Source organism: Sceloporus undulatus, chromosome 4 (assembly GCF_019175285.1).
Source record: "Sceloporus undulatus isolate JIND9_A2432 ecotype Alabama chromosome 4, SceUnd_v1.1, whole genome shotgun sequence".
In the NCBI taxonomy this organism is placed as follows: Eukaryota; Metazoa; Chordata; class Lepidosauria; order Squamata; family Phrynosomatidae; genus Sceloporus; species Sceloporus undulatus.
In genome coordinates, this window is record NC_056525.1 from 67,461,568 (window position 1) to 67,476,163 (window position 14,596).

General features: G+C 40.9%; 1 protein-coding gene across 5 annotated transcripts in view; it reads right to left on the bottom strand.

Moving 5' to 3' along the window:
- Positions 1 to 282: 282 nt before the first annotated feature.
- Positions 283 to 14,596, bottom strand: part of TMEM217 (transmembrane protein 217) — a 16,526-nt gene continuing 2,212 nt past the window's right edge. For 2 of the 5 annotated variants that reach the window (XM_042461622.1, XM_042461620.1), the window contains exons 2-5: positions 12,672 to 12,809; positions 11,129 to 11,190; positions 5,003 to 5,098; positions 283 to 1,471 (exon numbers count right to left, since the gene is read on the bottom strand). In XM_042461622.1, the coding sequence (XP_042317556.1) occupies positions 875 to 1,471; positions 5,003 to 5,005 (600 nt within the window). In that variant the 5' untranslated portion in view covers positions 5,006 to 5,098; positions 11,129 to 11,190; positions 12,672 to 12,809 and the 3' untranslated portion in view covers positions 283 to 874. Of the gene's footprint in view, positions 1,472 to 5,002; positions 5,099 to 11,128; positions 11,191 to 12,671; positions 13,103 to 14,031; positions 14,283 to 14,596 lie in introns of those variants that run through there. The other 3 variants (XM_042461624.1, XM_042461623.1, XM_042461619.1) reach the window with 3 other exon arrangements.

Below are 14,596 nucleotides of genomic sequence, written 5' to 3' on the forward strand. Positions count from 1 at the left end.
CTTAACACAGTAATGGAGGACTGACATTTCCAGGGAATATGTGAAGAGTGTGAGGCTGTGTATGCTTAGCCATTCCCTCCAAATATCCCCTTGAATAAGTTTTATTTCAGACCTGAAACCTGATGGGGGAAAAGCAGATGGTAGGAAAGTGTTAAATATGTATCTCTTTCTTAATAGTTACTTCGCCTCTGCAAATTCTCCAGTCCTGCAGACACATTATTAAGCAACCATGTGGGAATATGTCTGATCCAAGAAAGAGAACTTTACCATCTAACAATGAAAGATTCCCACTGTGTTATTTAATACATACATGCATAGATACATATCTCCCAATGCTTTATACATTATTGGAGGCTCGACATTTCTCCACCACAATATATAATCCAGATTTCCAAGGGTACATAATTGTGATTATTGGCTAGAAACATAACCATCATCCTGCCCCCATATTGTAGGGTCACAATTCTCATTTCACCACATTCAATGATGTAAAACAGGAAACTGAGATAAAATAACCCCAAATACAATGGACAGAAAATTACATCTATTAATATCATCAGGTCAATTTGATAAGGTAATTAAAAAAAACTAGTTAAACCACTTAACAGAACACTCAGCATTCAAAAATGCACACATTAGTCTTTCAGTTTGAGCTCATGAAACAAACAATTCCAACTAGCTGTGTACTGTGTCTTGCCATGTACTTGACAATCCCTGTTTCTGCAGTTCCAGGATGCAGAAATATCAAAGAGGCTAATCAGGCAAACAGTTCATGGCAATACAGTACATGGTTGATGGGTTATACATTTCTTTGTGTCTCCCAAGTTGTACAGGTACAGTGTCCAGAAAATGCACAAAAAGATAATCTGACCACTCATTGGATTCTCCTAGTATTGACGCCCAATCTAAACTTGGGAGGTTCTGTCACATGTTTTGATATCCTCCTTGTCCTCAGTGACATCCGCCCTGTTCTTCTGCCTTCAATAATAATCATAGCGTAAGCTACAATAAAAGAAAGCCAAACGCAGTCGAGGGGGATCCTAGTGGCCAATCCAAACCATTCCAAAGGACTGATGGCAAAATTAGCTCTCTTTGCAGCCCTGCTAGTCAACACTACAATGACGCAGTTGGCTACATCATAAAAGACTATCCAAGTAAGGTAAATAAATAGTCCCACTGTGTCTCGCTTCCGGATAGAATAGAGAAAGTATATACATATTGGATACGATATAAAGGCTAAGGCAATTGCTACATAATAGTAATATGGAATATTCCAAATTATGCTAGCAAACTGTCCTGCCTCGAACTTCTGCAATACCAATAAAGATGCGTTTAGGTGCCCAATCTCAAAGATAAGATACATATTTGTCATCAGAATCATATACACACCAGCCAGAACAGATCCTCCTTTTGGTGTTATGCCACAGAAACCACCTGCACACAGAAGGAACACTTTTTCTTGAATAACATTCTGAAAGAAAAAGAATGCTGAATCAGTAGTGCAAGACATGGAAGGTGCTTCCAGAGCTAAGTAGTATATACACTTTAGAATAAGAGATGAAAATAATGCATTACTAGAACAAGACAGGAAGCAATGCTAATGAGGCACATTTGGGTGCACGAACAAGGGAGCTTAAAAATTATACGATCATAACACAAACCTGATGGAAAACTGTATGAGTAGTCTCACAAACAGATGCAGTATCTTCCCACCAAAAAATAACTCTGTTCTATTACATTTCACTACATTTGCAGACCTATGCAAATTTACATGGGAATAAATCTGCTAAAAATATGGTTTGCTGAAAAACACGTTTTTAAAGAGCTAGCACTGTTAATCTCAGTAAACAAAAGGAATATAGTAGTACATCTGACGCTAATTTATTTTACAATGAACATTTATGGATTTCAAAATGTACTGATGTATTGATGGAATACAATCTCTAAGCAAAGGATGTTTAAGCACAGTATCATAGAAGGAGTGGAACAGGTGTGCATTACTCTCAGCATATACTTTTGTAAACTGAGGTAGTTTCCAAATTGTTTTGAAGCATCATTGTCAACTGTGTTGCTGTTGACTGATCTGGAAAAAAGATGGGCAGCTAAATAGATGTCTATTATTTATTATATATGCATATTAGGCATTTTTCCACTAGAACAAATTATCAAAATTGTTTAAAATACTATTAGAGATATACAGCTAGAAATATAAAAGCAACAATTCTAAAAATATTTTTTTAATATCAAAGTTTTTTTTCATTTGCAATTGAGATCAAAGATGCAGGCTTAACAGAATTAACTTGTCCAGTAGTTCTCAACTTTTGGCCCTTCAGATGTTTTGGACTTCAACTTGCCATATCCCTAACCAGTGATCATCTTGATTGGGCTTTTTAGGACTTAATATTCAAAATATCTAGAACACCAAATGTTGAAAACCACTGCTCAACACAATAATGATGTGGGGAGTCTCACTGCACTAATACAGCAATCTGACCCAGATTATTCAACAATATCTTCTAAAAAGCAGGCCAGTAACTTACTGCACCTGAATGCTTTTAAAAGCCTTTCTGAGCCATGTGATAAAGAATGCAATCTGATCTTTATTTTATTTTATTTTTACCATAAGTATCCAAAAGAGCCGCCAAGATGGCTGAAACAGAGTCTACATCTGTTGCACTGTGTTTTATGAAGTTGCTGAAATGCTGAAGCACAGTTTCACAGAAGGAGTGGGGTCAAAGTTTGGATTGTTCTCAGCATATAATTTTGTAAGCCTAGGTAGTTTCCAAATTGCTTTAAAGCATCACTGCCAACTGTGTTACCGTTGACTGATCTGGAAATAAAGATGGGTCAGCTAGGGCCAATAGAAGATGGTTATTATTTATTAGAGTGAAGTTCTTGCTTTCACTGTAAAACCAAAACAAACACACAAATATTGGATTGTCTACCCCATTGCAATAGTATGAGTCATAATATCTTTTGTTGATCTTAAATTCTAGTTTCTGTTCTCAATGCTGGAAAAAACAGCAGAGAGTTGGTTTCTTTTCCTTCACTTTCAGGCTTTATCTGAATACATAGGTTCCTCAAATTTTCTGTTTAGTTTGTAGAAAAAGGAGAACAGTACTGTACAAGGAATAGAAATAGAGAAAGGTACCCACCTTCTGTTGGTGGCAGAATTCTATTGACTCCTAGTGGTGACCACTGTAAGCTTACATTCAATTTTAATAGAGCATATATAACAAACAACAAATCCCATCTGATTTGAAACCACACTTCCAAGACCTGCAAATACTATTGCTATTGTATAGCAGTGCCTCAGCATTTTCTTTATATTATAAATAATTAAAAAACAAAATTCACTTTTAATAACATACTGTGTATTGCTTTTGCTGAGTAAATATAATTAAGAAACAAACTGCTTTTTTAGAAGTAATTTATATGGGTAACAATGGCCCGATCCAGACAAGCCTTTGAGGTGCCCTTGTCACATGCGAGGGTTGCCTGATAGGCGGAGCGCCCACACAGCCGGCAACCCTCGCATGTGATGAGGGTGCCGCAGCTGTAGCGTGCCCATCAGACGTGGCGCGTAATGGTGACGTTGCAGCTGTGCCGCCTCTAAACAGGGCAGTGCAGCTGCGACGTCTCCATGCCGTCACTGGTGCTTTGGGGCGGTGGAAGTACACCGCAAAAAGAAGCAGCTTCCAGGTTTAGTTTGGTTGCTGCGGTGCTCCTGCAGAGCAGAGAGGTGCTGGGGACGCACCTCTTTCTGCTGATGTGTACCCCGCCAATAATAGCATTCATTTATTCATTTATTTATTCATGATCTAGGTTGAAATGTAATCCACTATTATAAGTACTGTTGTGTGCCTTCAAGTAGTTTCCAACTTATGGTGACCCTAAGATGGGGTTTTCTTGGCAAAATTTGTTCAGAGGGAGTTTGCTTTTCCCTTCTTTTGAGGCTGAAAGAAAGTTACTTGCCCAAAGTCACTCAATAGGTTTCTATGGCTGAGCAGGGTCTCATGTCCAGAGGTGTTGTCCAATGCACAACAACTACATCATGCTGGTAGTTGAGCGCAAATCCTTGCTTTTCTACTTTTTGAAAAAAGATATCATCACTGTATGAACAACTATGAATTCTACCACTTACAGCCTAAGAACACATTTGCTGAATTTGAATGTATCTGTTGAACAAAACATATTGTAGGAATGGTCACAACTGTTTGTCTGGTTGTCTTTAAAGGGGAAAGAGAAAAGAACCACCTCCCACTTAATCACTTTTATCTAGTAGGTAAGGTAAGTAAGACCATCCGAAACAGCCTAGAGAACCAAATCACATCTGAGCCTGAACAAGCTAAGCTGGGTCAGCCCTGGTTAGCACTTGGATGGGAGTTTGCCAACAAATACCAGGTGTTGTAGGCTATATTTCAGAGGAATGAACTGGTAAAACCATCTCTAAGTATTCCTTTCCTAAGAAAACCTATGAAATTCATGGGGTCACCCTAAGTCAACAAGTGACTTGAAGGTGCCTGCACACATACATGCGTGTGTGTGTGTGTACATACACACAGAGTAAGTAACCTGCCAAAATGCTTTATGGAAATTCACCCACTCTTAAAAGCAAATTGACTCACCTCACTTTCACAAGGGATGAATAGCTCCTGAAAAATTGTGCACGTGTATGAATTTTGATAGTATTCATTGATAGTATTGATATATATTCATAACTACTGTCACTAAGAGACAAACCACACTTTGAGTTAAATGTAGTTTAGACTGGGGTTAGACTAGATGAGCTTTGTGGTCCCTTCCAACTCTCTGATCGAATGTGCTGTCAAAAACATAGGTGTCAAAAAGAAATTCATACACCACTGCTTTAAATCAGACACCCATCTTTCTGGAGGCACTTCAGAATCAGTATTGATCTATGTGTATACACTTTCTCTCAGTTTTCTATGGATACTAATTGCTGTTAAAGGTAAAATCCATGTTTCACATTTCTTCTCACCATTTTCAATCTGGTTCTTTTGATTCCTAGTCCTCTCCTACCAGTTTCTCTCCTCTAAACAACAGTGATGCATCCTGAGTACTTCTTATACACTCTCTGTGAAGAAGAAAAGGATAATGAATGTCTTAAAAAAAAGTTTTGAGCTATATATAATGAAACTCAGGGCACCTAATCAACCTAAATTGTAAATGAGTTTTTTTGCCACAAATCAATGCAGATTGGAGGCATCTGCAATGCATACTAGCCTCATTCTTCATGAGCTGTAAAGTCATTTGTTGTTATTAACTGCCTTCCCCTCAATCTCGACCCATGGCAACCCTATGGATGAGACATCTCCAGGCCCCCCTGTCCTCTACTGCTCTGCCCAGCTCCTGCAAACCCATATTCGTGGTCTCTTTAATAAAGTCCGTCCATCTAGCATGTGGCCTTCCCTTTACCTTTCCTAGCATTATTGTCTTTTCCAACAATTCATGCTTTCTCATGATATGTCCAAAGTATGACAGTCTAAGTCTTGTCATTTTGGCTTCTAGGGATATTTCTGGTTTGATCTGCTCTAGGACCCATTTGTTTGTTCTTTTGGCTGTCCATGGGACCCCTCAGCAGTCTTCTCCAGGACCACATCTCAAATGACTTGATTTTCTGCCTATCTTCTTTCTTGACTGTTCAGCTGTCACATCCATACATGGTAATAAGGAATACAGTGGCTTATATGATTCTGACTTTTGTGCTGAGTCGTAAATCTTTGCATTTTAGGATCTTTTCTAGTTCTTTCACAGTTGCCCTCCCCATTCTTAATCTTCTTCTGATTTCCTGGCTGTAGTACTCATTTTGATCAATGTTTGGGCCCAGATATGAGAACTCTTTTACTATTTCTATTTCCTCATTGTCTAGTTTGAATGTGTGTAAATTCTCTGTGGTCATTATTTTTGTTTTCTTTTTGTTCAACAGTAAGTCTGCCTTTGCACTTTCTAATTTGATCTTCTTTAGTAGTTGTTCTGTGAGGTTCTCTGCTATTATTATGGTGTCATCAGCATATCTCAGATTGTTGCTATTTCTTCCTCCTATTTTCACTCCTCCCTCTTCCATGTCCAAGCCTGCTTTCCTTACAATATATTCTGCATATAAGTTGAATAGGTAGGGTAACAGGATGCAGCCTTGTCTGACTCCTTTGCTAGTTGGGAACCATTATGTTTTTCCATGTTCTGTCCTGACAGAAGCCTCTTGTCCTGAGTACAGAATTCTCATTAGGACTATCAGATGTGTTGGCACTTCCATGTCTTTAAGGGTGTCCCATAGCTTTTCATGATCTATGCAGCCAAAGGCTTTGCTATACAGTAGTTTATAAAGCACATGCTGATTTTCTTTTGGAATTCCCTGCTATGCTCCATTAGCCATTTTATATTTGCAATGTGATTCCTAGTGCCTCTTCCTTTCCTGCTTGAACCCTGCTTGGACCTCTGGGATTTTTCTCTCCATGTATGGTTGGAGCCTATGTTGCAGAATTTTGAGCATGATTTTGCTCACACGAGAGATTAGTGCTATGGTTTAATAGTTGCTGCAGTCTCTTGTGTCTCCTTTTTTGTAGATGGGGATGTAAACTGATCGCTTCCAATCTGTTGGCCATCATTTTGTTTTCCATATCTGTTGACATGCAATGGTTAGCATGAGAGTTGACTCTGTCAGTGTGGATTGCAACAGTTACATTGCAATATAATCTATTCCTGGAGTCTTGGTTTTTTGCCATTTCCTTTATTGCCGCTTCCACCTCAGTTTTTAGAATTTAGGGTTCATCTTCATATGGCTCTTCATTCCATGTGTCCTTCATGTTGTTATCTCTTTTATATAACTCTTCTGGGCATTGCATCCATCATCTTTTTATTCCTTTCTGGTCTTTTTATTGTCATATTATGTTATTTTTATTGTCATAGGGAGTCCCGGTCCTTGGTTTGAACTTTCCCTTGATTGCTTGAATCTTGTGGAAAAGGTCTGTTGTTCTTCCCTTTTTTGTTGTTGTTTTCTATTTCTCTACATTTGTCATTGTAGTAATTTTCCTTATCTTTGCGCACTAGATGGTGCACTATTGCATTCATGGTTCTTAGTTTATTTCTATCTCCTTTTTGTTTTGTTTCCCTCCTTATGAGTAAGGTCATACATACAGTGGTACCCCGGGATACGAATGCGCCGCCTTACGAAATTTCCGGGTTACGAAAAAAAAATCCATTGAAAAAAAACTGTTCCGGGTTACGAAGGTTATTTCGGGTTACGAAAAAATTTTTGGTGCTTTTCGGCGCTTTTTCGCATGAAATCGCGGCTTTCGCTATTAGCGCCTATGGCTTTTTCGGCTTACGAAGATTTTCGGGTTACGAACGCGGCGGCGGAACGAATTAAATTCGTAACCCGGGGTACCACTGTATAAGCAAATCTGATGACATGTAATATAATTGGACACCATGTTGAAAACTGCAAGTTTGAAGAGGTGAAAATTCTCCTCCTTCCAACTTCATGCACTCCACAGAAGCATGGAGAAAGTATGCAGATCTTTATGATTACTATCCCTATCCAGTTCTCATTATTAAAAAGGTTTTGCTTTTGCTATTCATGTTTTTTTACTAATCCTCCCCCCCTCATTTTTTAACCTTTTCAGTCAGAACATGTTCTCAGGTTAAACAACCATAAGTAAATAACAGTAATTAAATAATTTTGGGTAGTGTTATTCCACCAACATGCCATATGATTTTTGGAGAGTCTGATCAGATGAAATTCAAAGGTTTTTCTTTGATCAACTCTTCTTGTGACAAACTTGTGTTTTTGTACTCAGGCTAAGATCTCAGTTGTTGTAAATTGAAAATTAGTTTCAGGCAGTGATGTGGATTTAGATTGTTTATTGACTGTATATACCATGATTTATTTTTTTAAATAAATAACTTCCAGAAGGGAATTTACTTGAAGTATTCTTGGCTCGCTCCAGTCAAAAAAAAAAAAAAAAAAAAAAAAGGTTACCAGAACAGCTTACACAAAGCAGTAATACAGGTATGACATCAGTCTGTTGTAATAATAACCATGAAGAGTCTTGTGGCCTCTTAAACCACATTTATTGTGCCATGTTTCATGGGTTAGTGTTCATTTTTGCAGATATAATTGAATTTATAAACATTGGGGGGGGGGGAGTTGCAATTCAGAAATGTTTGAATCAGAAGATGCACTTAAATCTAAGAATCCACAGCAAAAAAAATTTAAAACTATCTGCAGTGCAAGCTTAACAGTATCTACTGAGGGGGAAAAAGTCAAACTGTGTTTAAAAGCAACTTTCAACACATTCCTATGTATATCTACTAAAAGGAAAATGCCAGGCAAATGTGGATAGGATTGCAGTCTTCACTTCCTAAACAGGCACACTATTGCAATCTCTGTCACTGTCCCAAAGCTCTATGAAATAAGTTTTAACCAACATCTTAAATACTGAGAATGCGTAAGTCTGATATGCCAGAAGGAAAGTAATTCTATAATGATAACACAAAGATGGGTGAAAAGAACCATAATCTTCAATCTAGACTTGTACGGCAATAAAATTTGGAGTACTTCATCTGTACACTGGATGAAATGTTGAACAGGACATGTTGTTCATAATGGGGTTATATGCCATATAATACTTTTCATAACTGCACAGCTTTTATTACAGTATAAGAAATCCACAAGGCACAGAAGCATCAGAATTCAAACTGAGAATGTGCTACTTCTAATATTTTTAAAATCTATATTTTGTACAATTATATAGTAATAGCAACAACAATTTTCAAACTAAGAAATATGATATAACATAGTAACTATTTCTGCCATATGTATGAAAAATGGAACTTAATGGGATGATGAAACATATCTTGGCTACTACTTCCTAAGAATAACAAAGTTACTCTAGAAATAAATTGTATAAGGCTTCAAGATACAAGCTGTGATAATGTGAGTCCTCTCATTATCTGAACCTTCTTCCCAGGAAACAAAGCGTTAAATGTTGTGCAGAAGTTAAATTACATTTTAATGGGGGCTCAGCATCACAGAGATGACAGAGAACAATTGCCTATGAAATGACCAGTAGGCAGAAGCACCATCCTTCAAGATCCTTCTCAGCGGAAGTTATAGAAAGCGTGAGAAAGGACCACAAGTCTGACTCTAAAGACTCTGACTCTCTGAAAAAGAGAGATTGGAGCAGGGGCTCCTATCCCCTTGGGGAAGCTGGAGGAGACTGGACAAAGGAGCCTAGATTCCTGGCTATCCCATAAACATCAAAGATTACAAATACCATCTGATCAGTGAGTAAAATAGGAGAATGGATTAGCTAGCTGTGTCAAGGGCTTTTATTACTTTTCTTGGCTTGGCTGAAATGATTTAGGTATGTCTATAAGCTGTAACTTCTAATCTTGTGCCAGAAGAAAAGACAATTCTTCAAGTAAAGAGATAGCCTTTTGCTATGGTGATTTCTTACCCAGGGCCCATTCCCACTTATGGTTTAATTCGCATCCTGATTTGCCTTTGCTCCGATTTGGGGTTCGAATGTAAAAGGTCCCTTGCTCCCACTATGAAACAGTGGGATTGGTTCTTTTTTTTTGGGGGGGGGGCCTGTTGTTGTCTTCACTGGGGGGGGGGGGGGAGGTGGAGGCCAGTGTGTGGCACTGGGAGAGTTGTGTCCTGGGAGCTGAGCAACAAGGCCGGGGGTTCCTGGCGAGCATGACCAGCCTCAGCCAGACTCCCATCCGCCTGGCCTCATCCCCAGGTGCAACCAAATTGGGAGGTTTGGCTCTGTGCCGTTCCTCTGAGGCTGAGAGAGCGTGACTCACCCGAAGCCACGCGGTGGGTTTTCAGGCTGAGTGAGCAAGACAAGGCCTTCTCCTGCCCTGTCGCTGGCTCTCTCCCAGGCAGCTCTTTCCCAGGGAACTTCCCATGGAGAGGAGGCGAGGGGAGCCAGGCCAGCCTCCGAAGGAGGGTTGCCACGAGCCGGTGGTGGGGTCATCAGGCCGGCCCCCAGCAGCCTCTTTGGCCTCCTTTCATGCCGATCCCATCCAGGACCCAACCCATGGGGCCGCTGCTGCCTCTGCCACCTCTTTCAGCGCTCTCCAGGGGCCTCGCCTTCCTCTTCGCCCTTGCATCAGCCTCTGCCATGGAAACCCACTGGATGGTGACCCTGGGCAAGACATACTCTCTCAGCCCTGGAGGAGGGCCATTCTATGGTGAAAAAAAGGAGGAGGACGATGACAAGATGAGATGGAGGCAAGGCCAAGGGACCCGGGAGGAGGAGGTGGATGGAACCCCCCTTTTCTTTAAAAAAAAAAACTTATTGCAAAATCTCTAGATTGCTAAAGCAACCACTTTGCAAGTGGCTGCTTCAGCAATAGATTTTTCAATATATTTTTTTAAAAAACAGCACTGGGGGTGTCTCTGGTGGGGAGGGATGGTGACAGCCCTCTATCATTTGTCACCATCAATTCTGATCTGGCATTCCCACCTGCTGGAATTGTGTCAGTTGATTACTTGGCAAAAAACGTGCAAAAAAGTAGTGTCAGGATATCCCGTTTTTAAAAGTTTGCTCCGCTTTTTCCCCACTGGAATCAATCCAATGAGGATCAGAATCGATTTCCAGTGGGAACAAGGGGCATATACCCCGATTCAAGATTCGGAGGTTATCATAATGGGAATGGGCCCCTAGAGTACTTTATCTCTTACACTCCTCTTTCACATCCATTTGCTTGGTCTAGTCCCTTCACCAGGGTTGGGGGAAGGAAAGAAATGTTTCTGTAGCATCAGAGATGGGACGTGTCAGTGAAATCCCAGCAACGTCCAATTACAGTGGTAAAAGGGGGGAGGGGGATTCTAACCAATGGATGGTGGCAGACAGGATAGGTGATCTCTTGAGGTCCCATTCTGCTCAGCAGGAGCAGGAAGAAGGGACCCCAGAAGCAAGCCTAATGATGTTTTGAACGTGATAACAATAGGATCAGATTAGATATGACAGTAGCAGATACATTTCTTAATTTTTGGTCTCTCCCAGCTTCATATAAAGTAGGGAGTTGTTTCTGATCCAAGGAGCAAAAGGAGAATAGGGCTGAGATATTAGGTGTCCCTGAATCCGCTTACCTCTCCATAAAGTTCTCCGTAGGTATTTTATTTCCAGCTGCATTCACTTCTGGTACCAGGTTCTGTTGAGAATTACACTATTATTATCATCATTGTCATATTTATTATATTTATTTCTTTCCTGCCTTTTTTCCAGATTGGGATTCAAAGCATCTTACAATTTAAAAAAAAATTGTTAAAAATCCACAAAACACAAAAAAATCATCAGAAAAAATTAAAGGTTAAAACATATCATGCTTTCACACACACACATCAGCACAGTAATGTTAATAAAATATGCAGCGCATTGTGTTAGATGGGCCTTCTATCATATCATCACTTACCAAATGCCTGTCACAGTGGCGCCACACACTCTAGCTAATTTGCTCACTTGCCCCCCTGCTGCTTGCCCCCCTCCAGTGGCCCCCACCCCTTGCCTCTCCCCTCACTTGGCCTGTCTGGGCCTGCTGCTCTGTCTCAGGGCTTCCTTCTCAAGGAGAAAGCCCTGTGATGGAACAGCCAGGAAGGGTGCACCTGCACCAAAGCAGGAGGGGAGGGTCTAATTGGGTGTCATCTCTCCTCTGGGGTGCCAACCAGTTCAGTCTGCCCCTCTCCCATGATGCCATTCGCCTGTTGGAATAAAGGTTTTTGCTTGCTGTAAAAAGAAGTGTGTGGGTGGGTGCCCTAACTTCTAACATCTCTGGAAAGGGAGTTACAGAGCCTGGGAGCAGCCTCTGAAAAGGCCCTCTCCTGTATTCCCACCAGAAGTACCCAAGAGAATGGTGGGACAGAGAGACAAACCTCCCCAGCAGATCTCTTAGCACAGACCAATTCTTAAGGGAGAATACGGTCCTTTAAATACAGTGGTACCCCGGGATACGAAAGCACCGCGTTACGAAATTTCCGGGATACGAAAAAATTCCATAGGAAAAAACTGTTCTGGGTTACGGTTTTTTTTTCGGCTTACGAAAAAATTTTTTGGTGCTTTTCGGCGCTTTTTCGCACGAAATCGCGGCTTCCAGCGCTAGCGGCTATGGCTTTTTCAGGTTGCGAAATCTTTCGGGTTACGAAGGGCGCCGCGGAACGAATTAATTTCGTAACCCGGGGTACTGAACTTGAGCTGTGAAGGGCTTTAAAGGTTATAACCAGCACTTTGAATTGGGCCCAGAAATGGACCAGCAGTCAGAGGAAGGGAGTTGTGTACTTCCTTGTAGCTAGGATTTGGTTGCAGCTCTTTGGACAAGTTGTAATTTCCAAACACTCTTCAAAGGCAGCCCCATGTAGAATGCATAACAGTAATCTAACTAAGATGTAAGTGAGGCATGTGTTACAGTGATCAGATCTGGCAACTCAAGAAGAGGAACTACGGATTGTGTAAAGGTAAGCCATAGGTAGAAGATGGGATAGTATAGGCTGGCCATTTACATACCACTTAACAGAAGAAAATCATGCGGGGGGGGGGGGGTAGATTTCCATAAAATATGCATATGCTGATTCATACGCAGAGATGCAATTTTAGAACTAACTACTACTATAATGTAAACAGAAATACAATGCATCTCACCTTACTGTGGAAAGTTGTGACCAGGGGACGTGTTTGGTTGCTCCCCATTCAGCTGTCCAGGTGCCAATTCTTCATGGGCAACTTCAAGGACCCTTCTTATGTTTCTTCATCTTTAAACCAGACTTGGACCCAACAGCCCTTGAAATAGAGGACACCTTCAAATGGAGGACTGTCCTTTTTAAAGTAGACAAATGGCCACATCTGCATGTCCCTTTTGCTCTAAAGTAGAACCCCCTTATGCTATGTGACTGGGTACACCTGGTTTTTCTTACTTGTTTATAAGTAACGCCCTAGAATCCTCACAAGTGGATTTTGTTAATGAATGACAGCAAGCCAGAGCTGAAGAATGTATGTGCTGTGCTTTGATTTTCTTTTTTTAATTTGGAGGTTTTTAAAAAGGATCTGGATGGCCATCTGTTGGGGGTGTTTTGATTGTGAGTTCCTGCATGGTGGGGGGTTGAACCTGATGGCCCTTGAGGTCTCTTCCAACTCTGTTTCTATGAGTACTGGACTAGAATTCTGGGAAACCAGGGTTCAAATTCCTGCTCTGCCACTGGGTAACCTTTGGCAAGTCACGGTCTCTCAGTTTCAGAGGAAAAGAACAGCAACCCCCCACACACAAATCTTGCCAAGAAAACTCCATTATAGGGTCACCATGAGTCAGAAGTGATTTGAAGGGACGCTACAGCAAGAAATGCTTTTACATTTGCTATAGACCAGTGGTTTATAATTCAGTAGTCCTCCAAATGTTTTGGACTTCAGCTCTCACAATTCCTGACTGTTGGCCAAGCTGACTGGAATGTGGGAGTTGAAGTCCATCAACCTGGAAGACCAAAGTTTGGGAATGATGGTTAAAGGAAGATTTAAGAAGGGAGGGGGGGACTCAAAATTGGTTGGGTGTTTTTAGCTTTTTTTTTTTTGGGGGGGTCACATCCTCCATTTTTCTTGAACATCCTACATTTTGTGGTGCTTTGTCCTCCTTTGCAGTGAGGACATCTGGTCAACTTGAACTTCACCCTGCATGGCAAGATTATCTATCCTTCTCCACATACCACACGCTGCCATGGAGTTAATCTACTTCAAGAAAAACCTCACTCGAAAGAGGAAAAGGATTATCAGATGTTAGTAATGAAAAGTTGTGCCAGTAATCCGTCTAAAGACTGGACTGGGGCACAGGGATTCAGAGGCCTCTTAATTCTTTCTTTCAGCAGTCAATCTCTGCCCACTCTTGGCTATTTAACAATATTCACAGTAAAACAATACCTTGTAAACACAAAAGGTCAGAAGCACATTTCATAACAGGACAAGAAAAAGCTCCGTTCAATGTGTTGTATTTCTTGAAAACATTTTAAAAGCATACCCAACGGGGGAACTATCTTCCTCACCATTGCTCTGGCAAACAGATGGGGACATTCTGTAGTCAAGGTAGTTGAAAGACTTCCTGAGAAGGGGTGTCCATTCACTGCTTATATAACATCACTACAGATATCTATAGACAGTATGGTGTAGTGGTTTGAATGTTGGATTTGGACTCTGAAGGCCAGCGCTCAAATCTTGGCTCAGCCATGGACACCCAATGCGTGACTTTGGGCAAGTCAAACTCTCTGTCTCAGAAGGCAGTGGCAACCCCCCTCTGAAGAAGCCTGTCAAGAAAACTCTATTATAGGCTTGCCTTAGGGTCGCCATATGTCAGAAATGACTTGAAGACACACAACAACACAAATATGTATACTGATGTGAGCCCTAATGAGATCAATGGGTTACGTGTCAAGTAAGCCTGTCCAAGAGTGCTACCTTAACTACACATAACTCCAGACTATTTCCTTTCAAAGGATACACTGGTGCCTCTAAGCCTCTTTTCCATCAGGGTCTCATCATTTTGGCATAGTGGTTCAAGTGTTGAACTAGGACTCTGGGTTCGAATC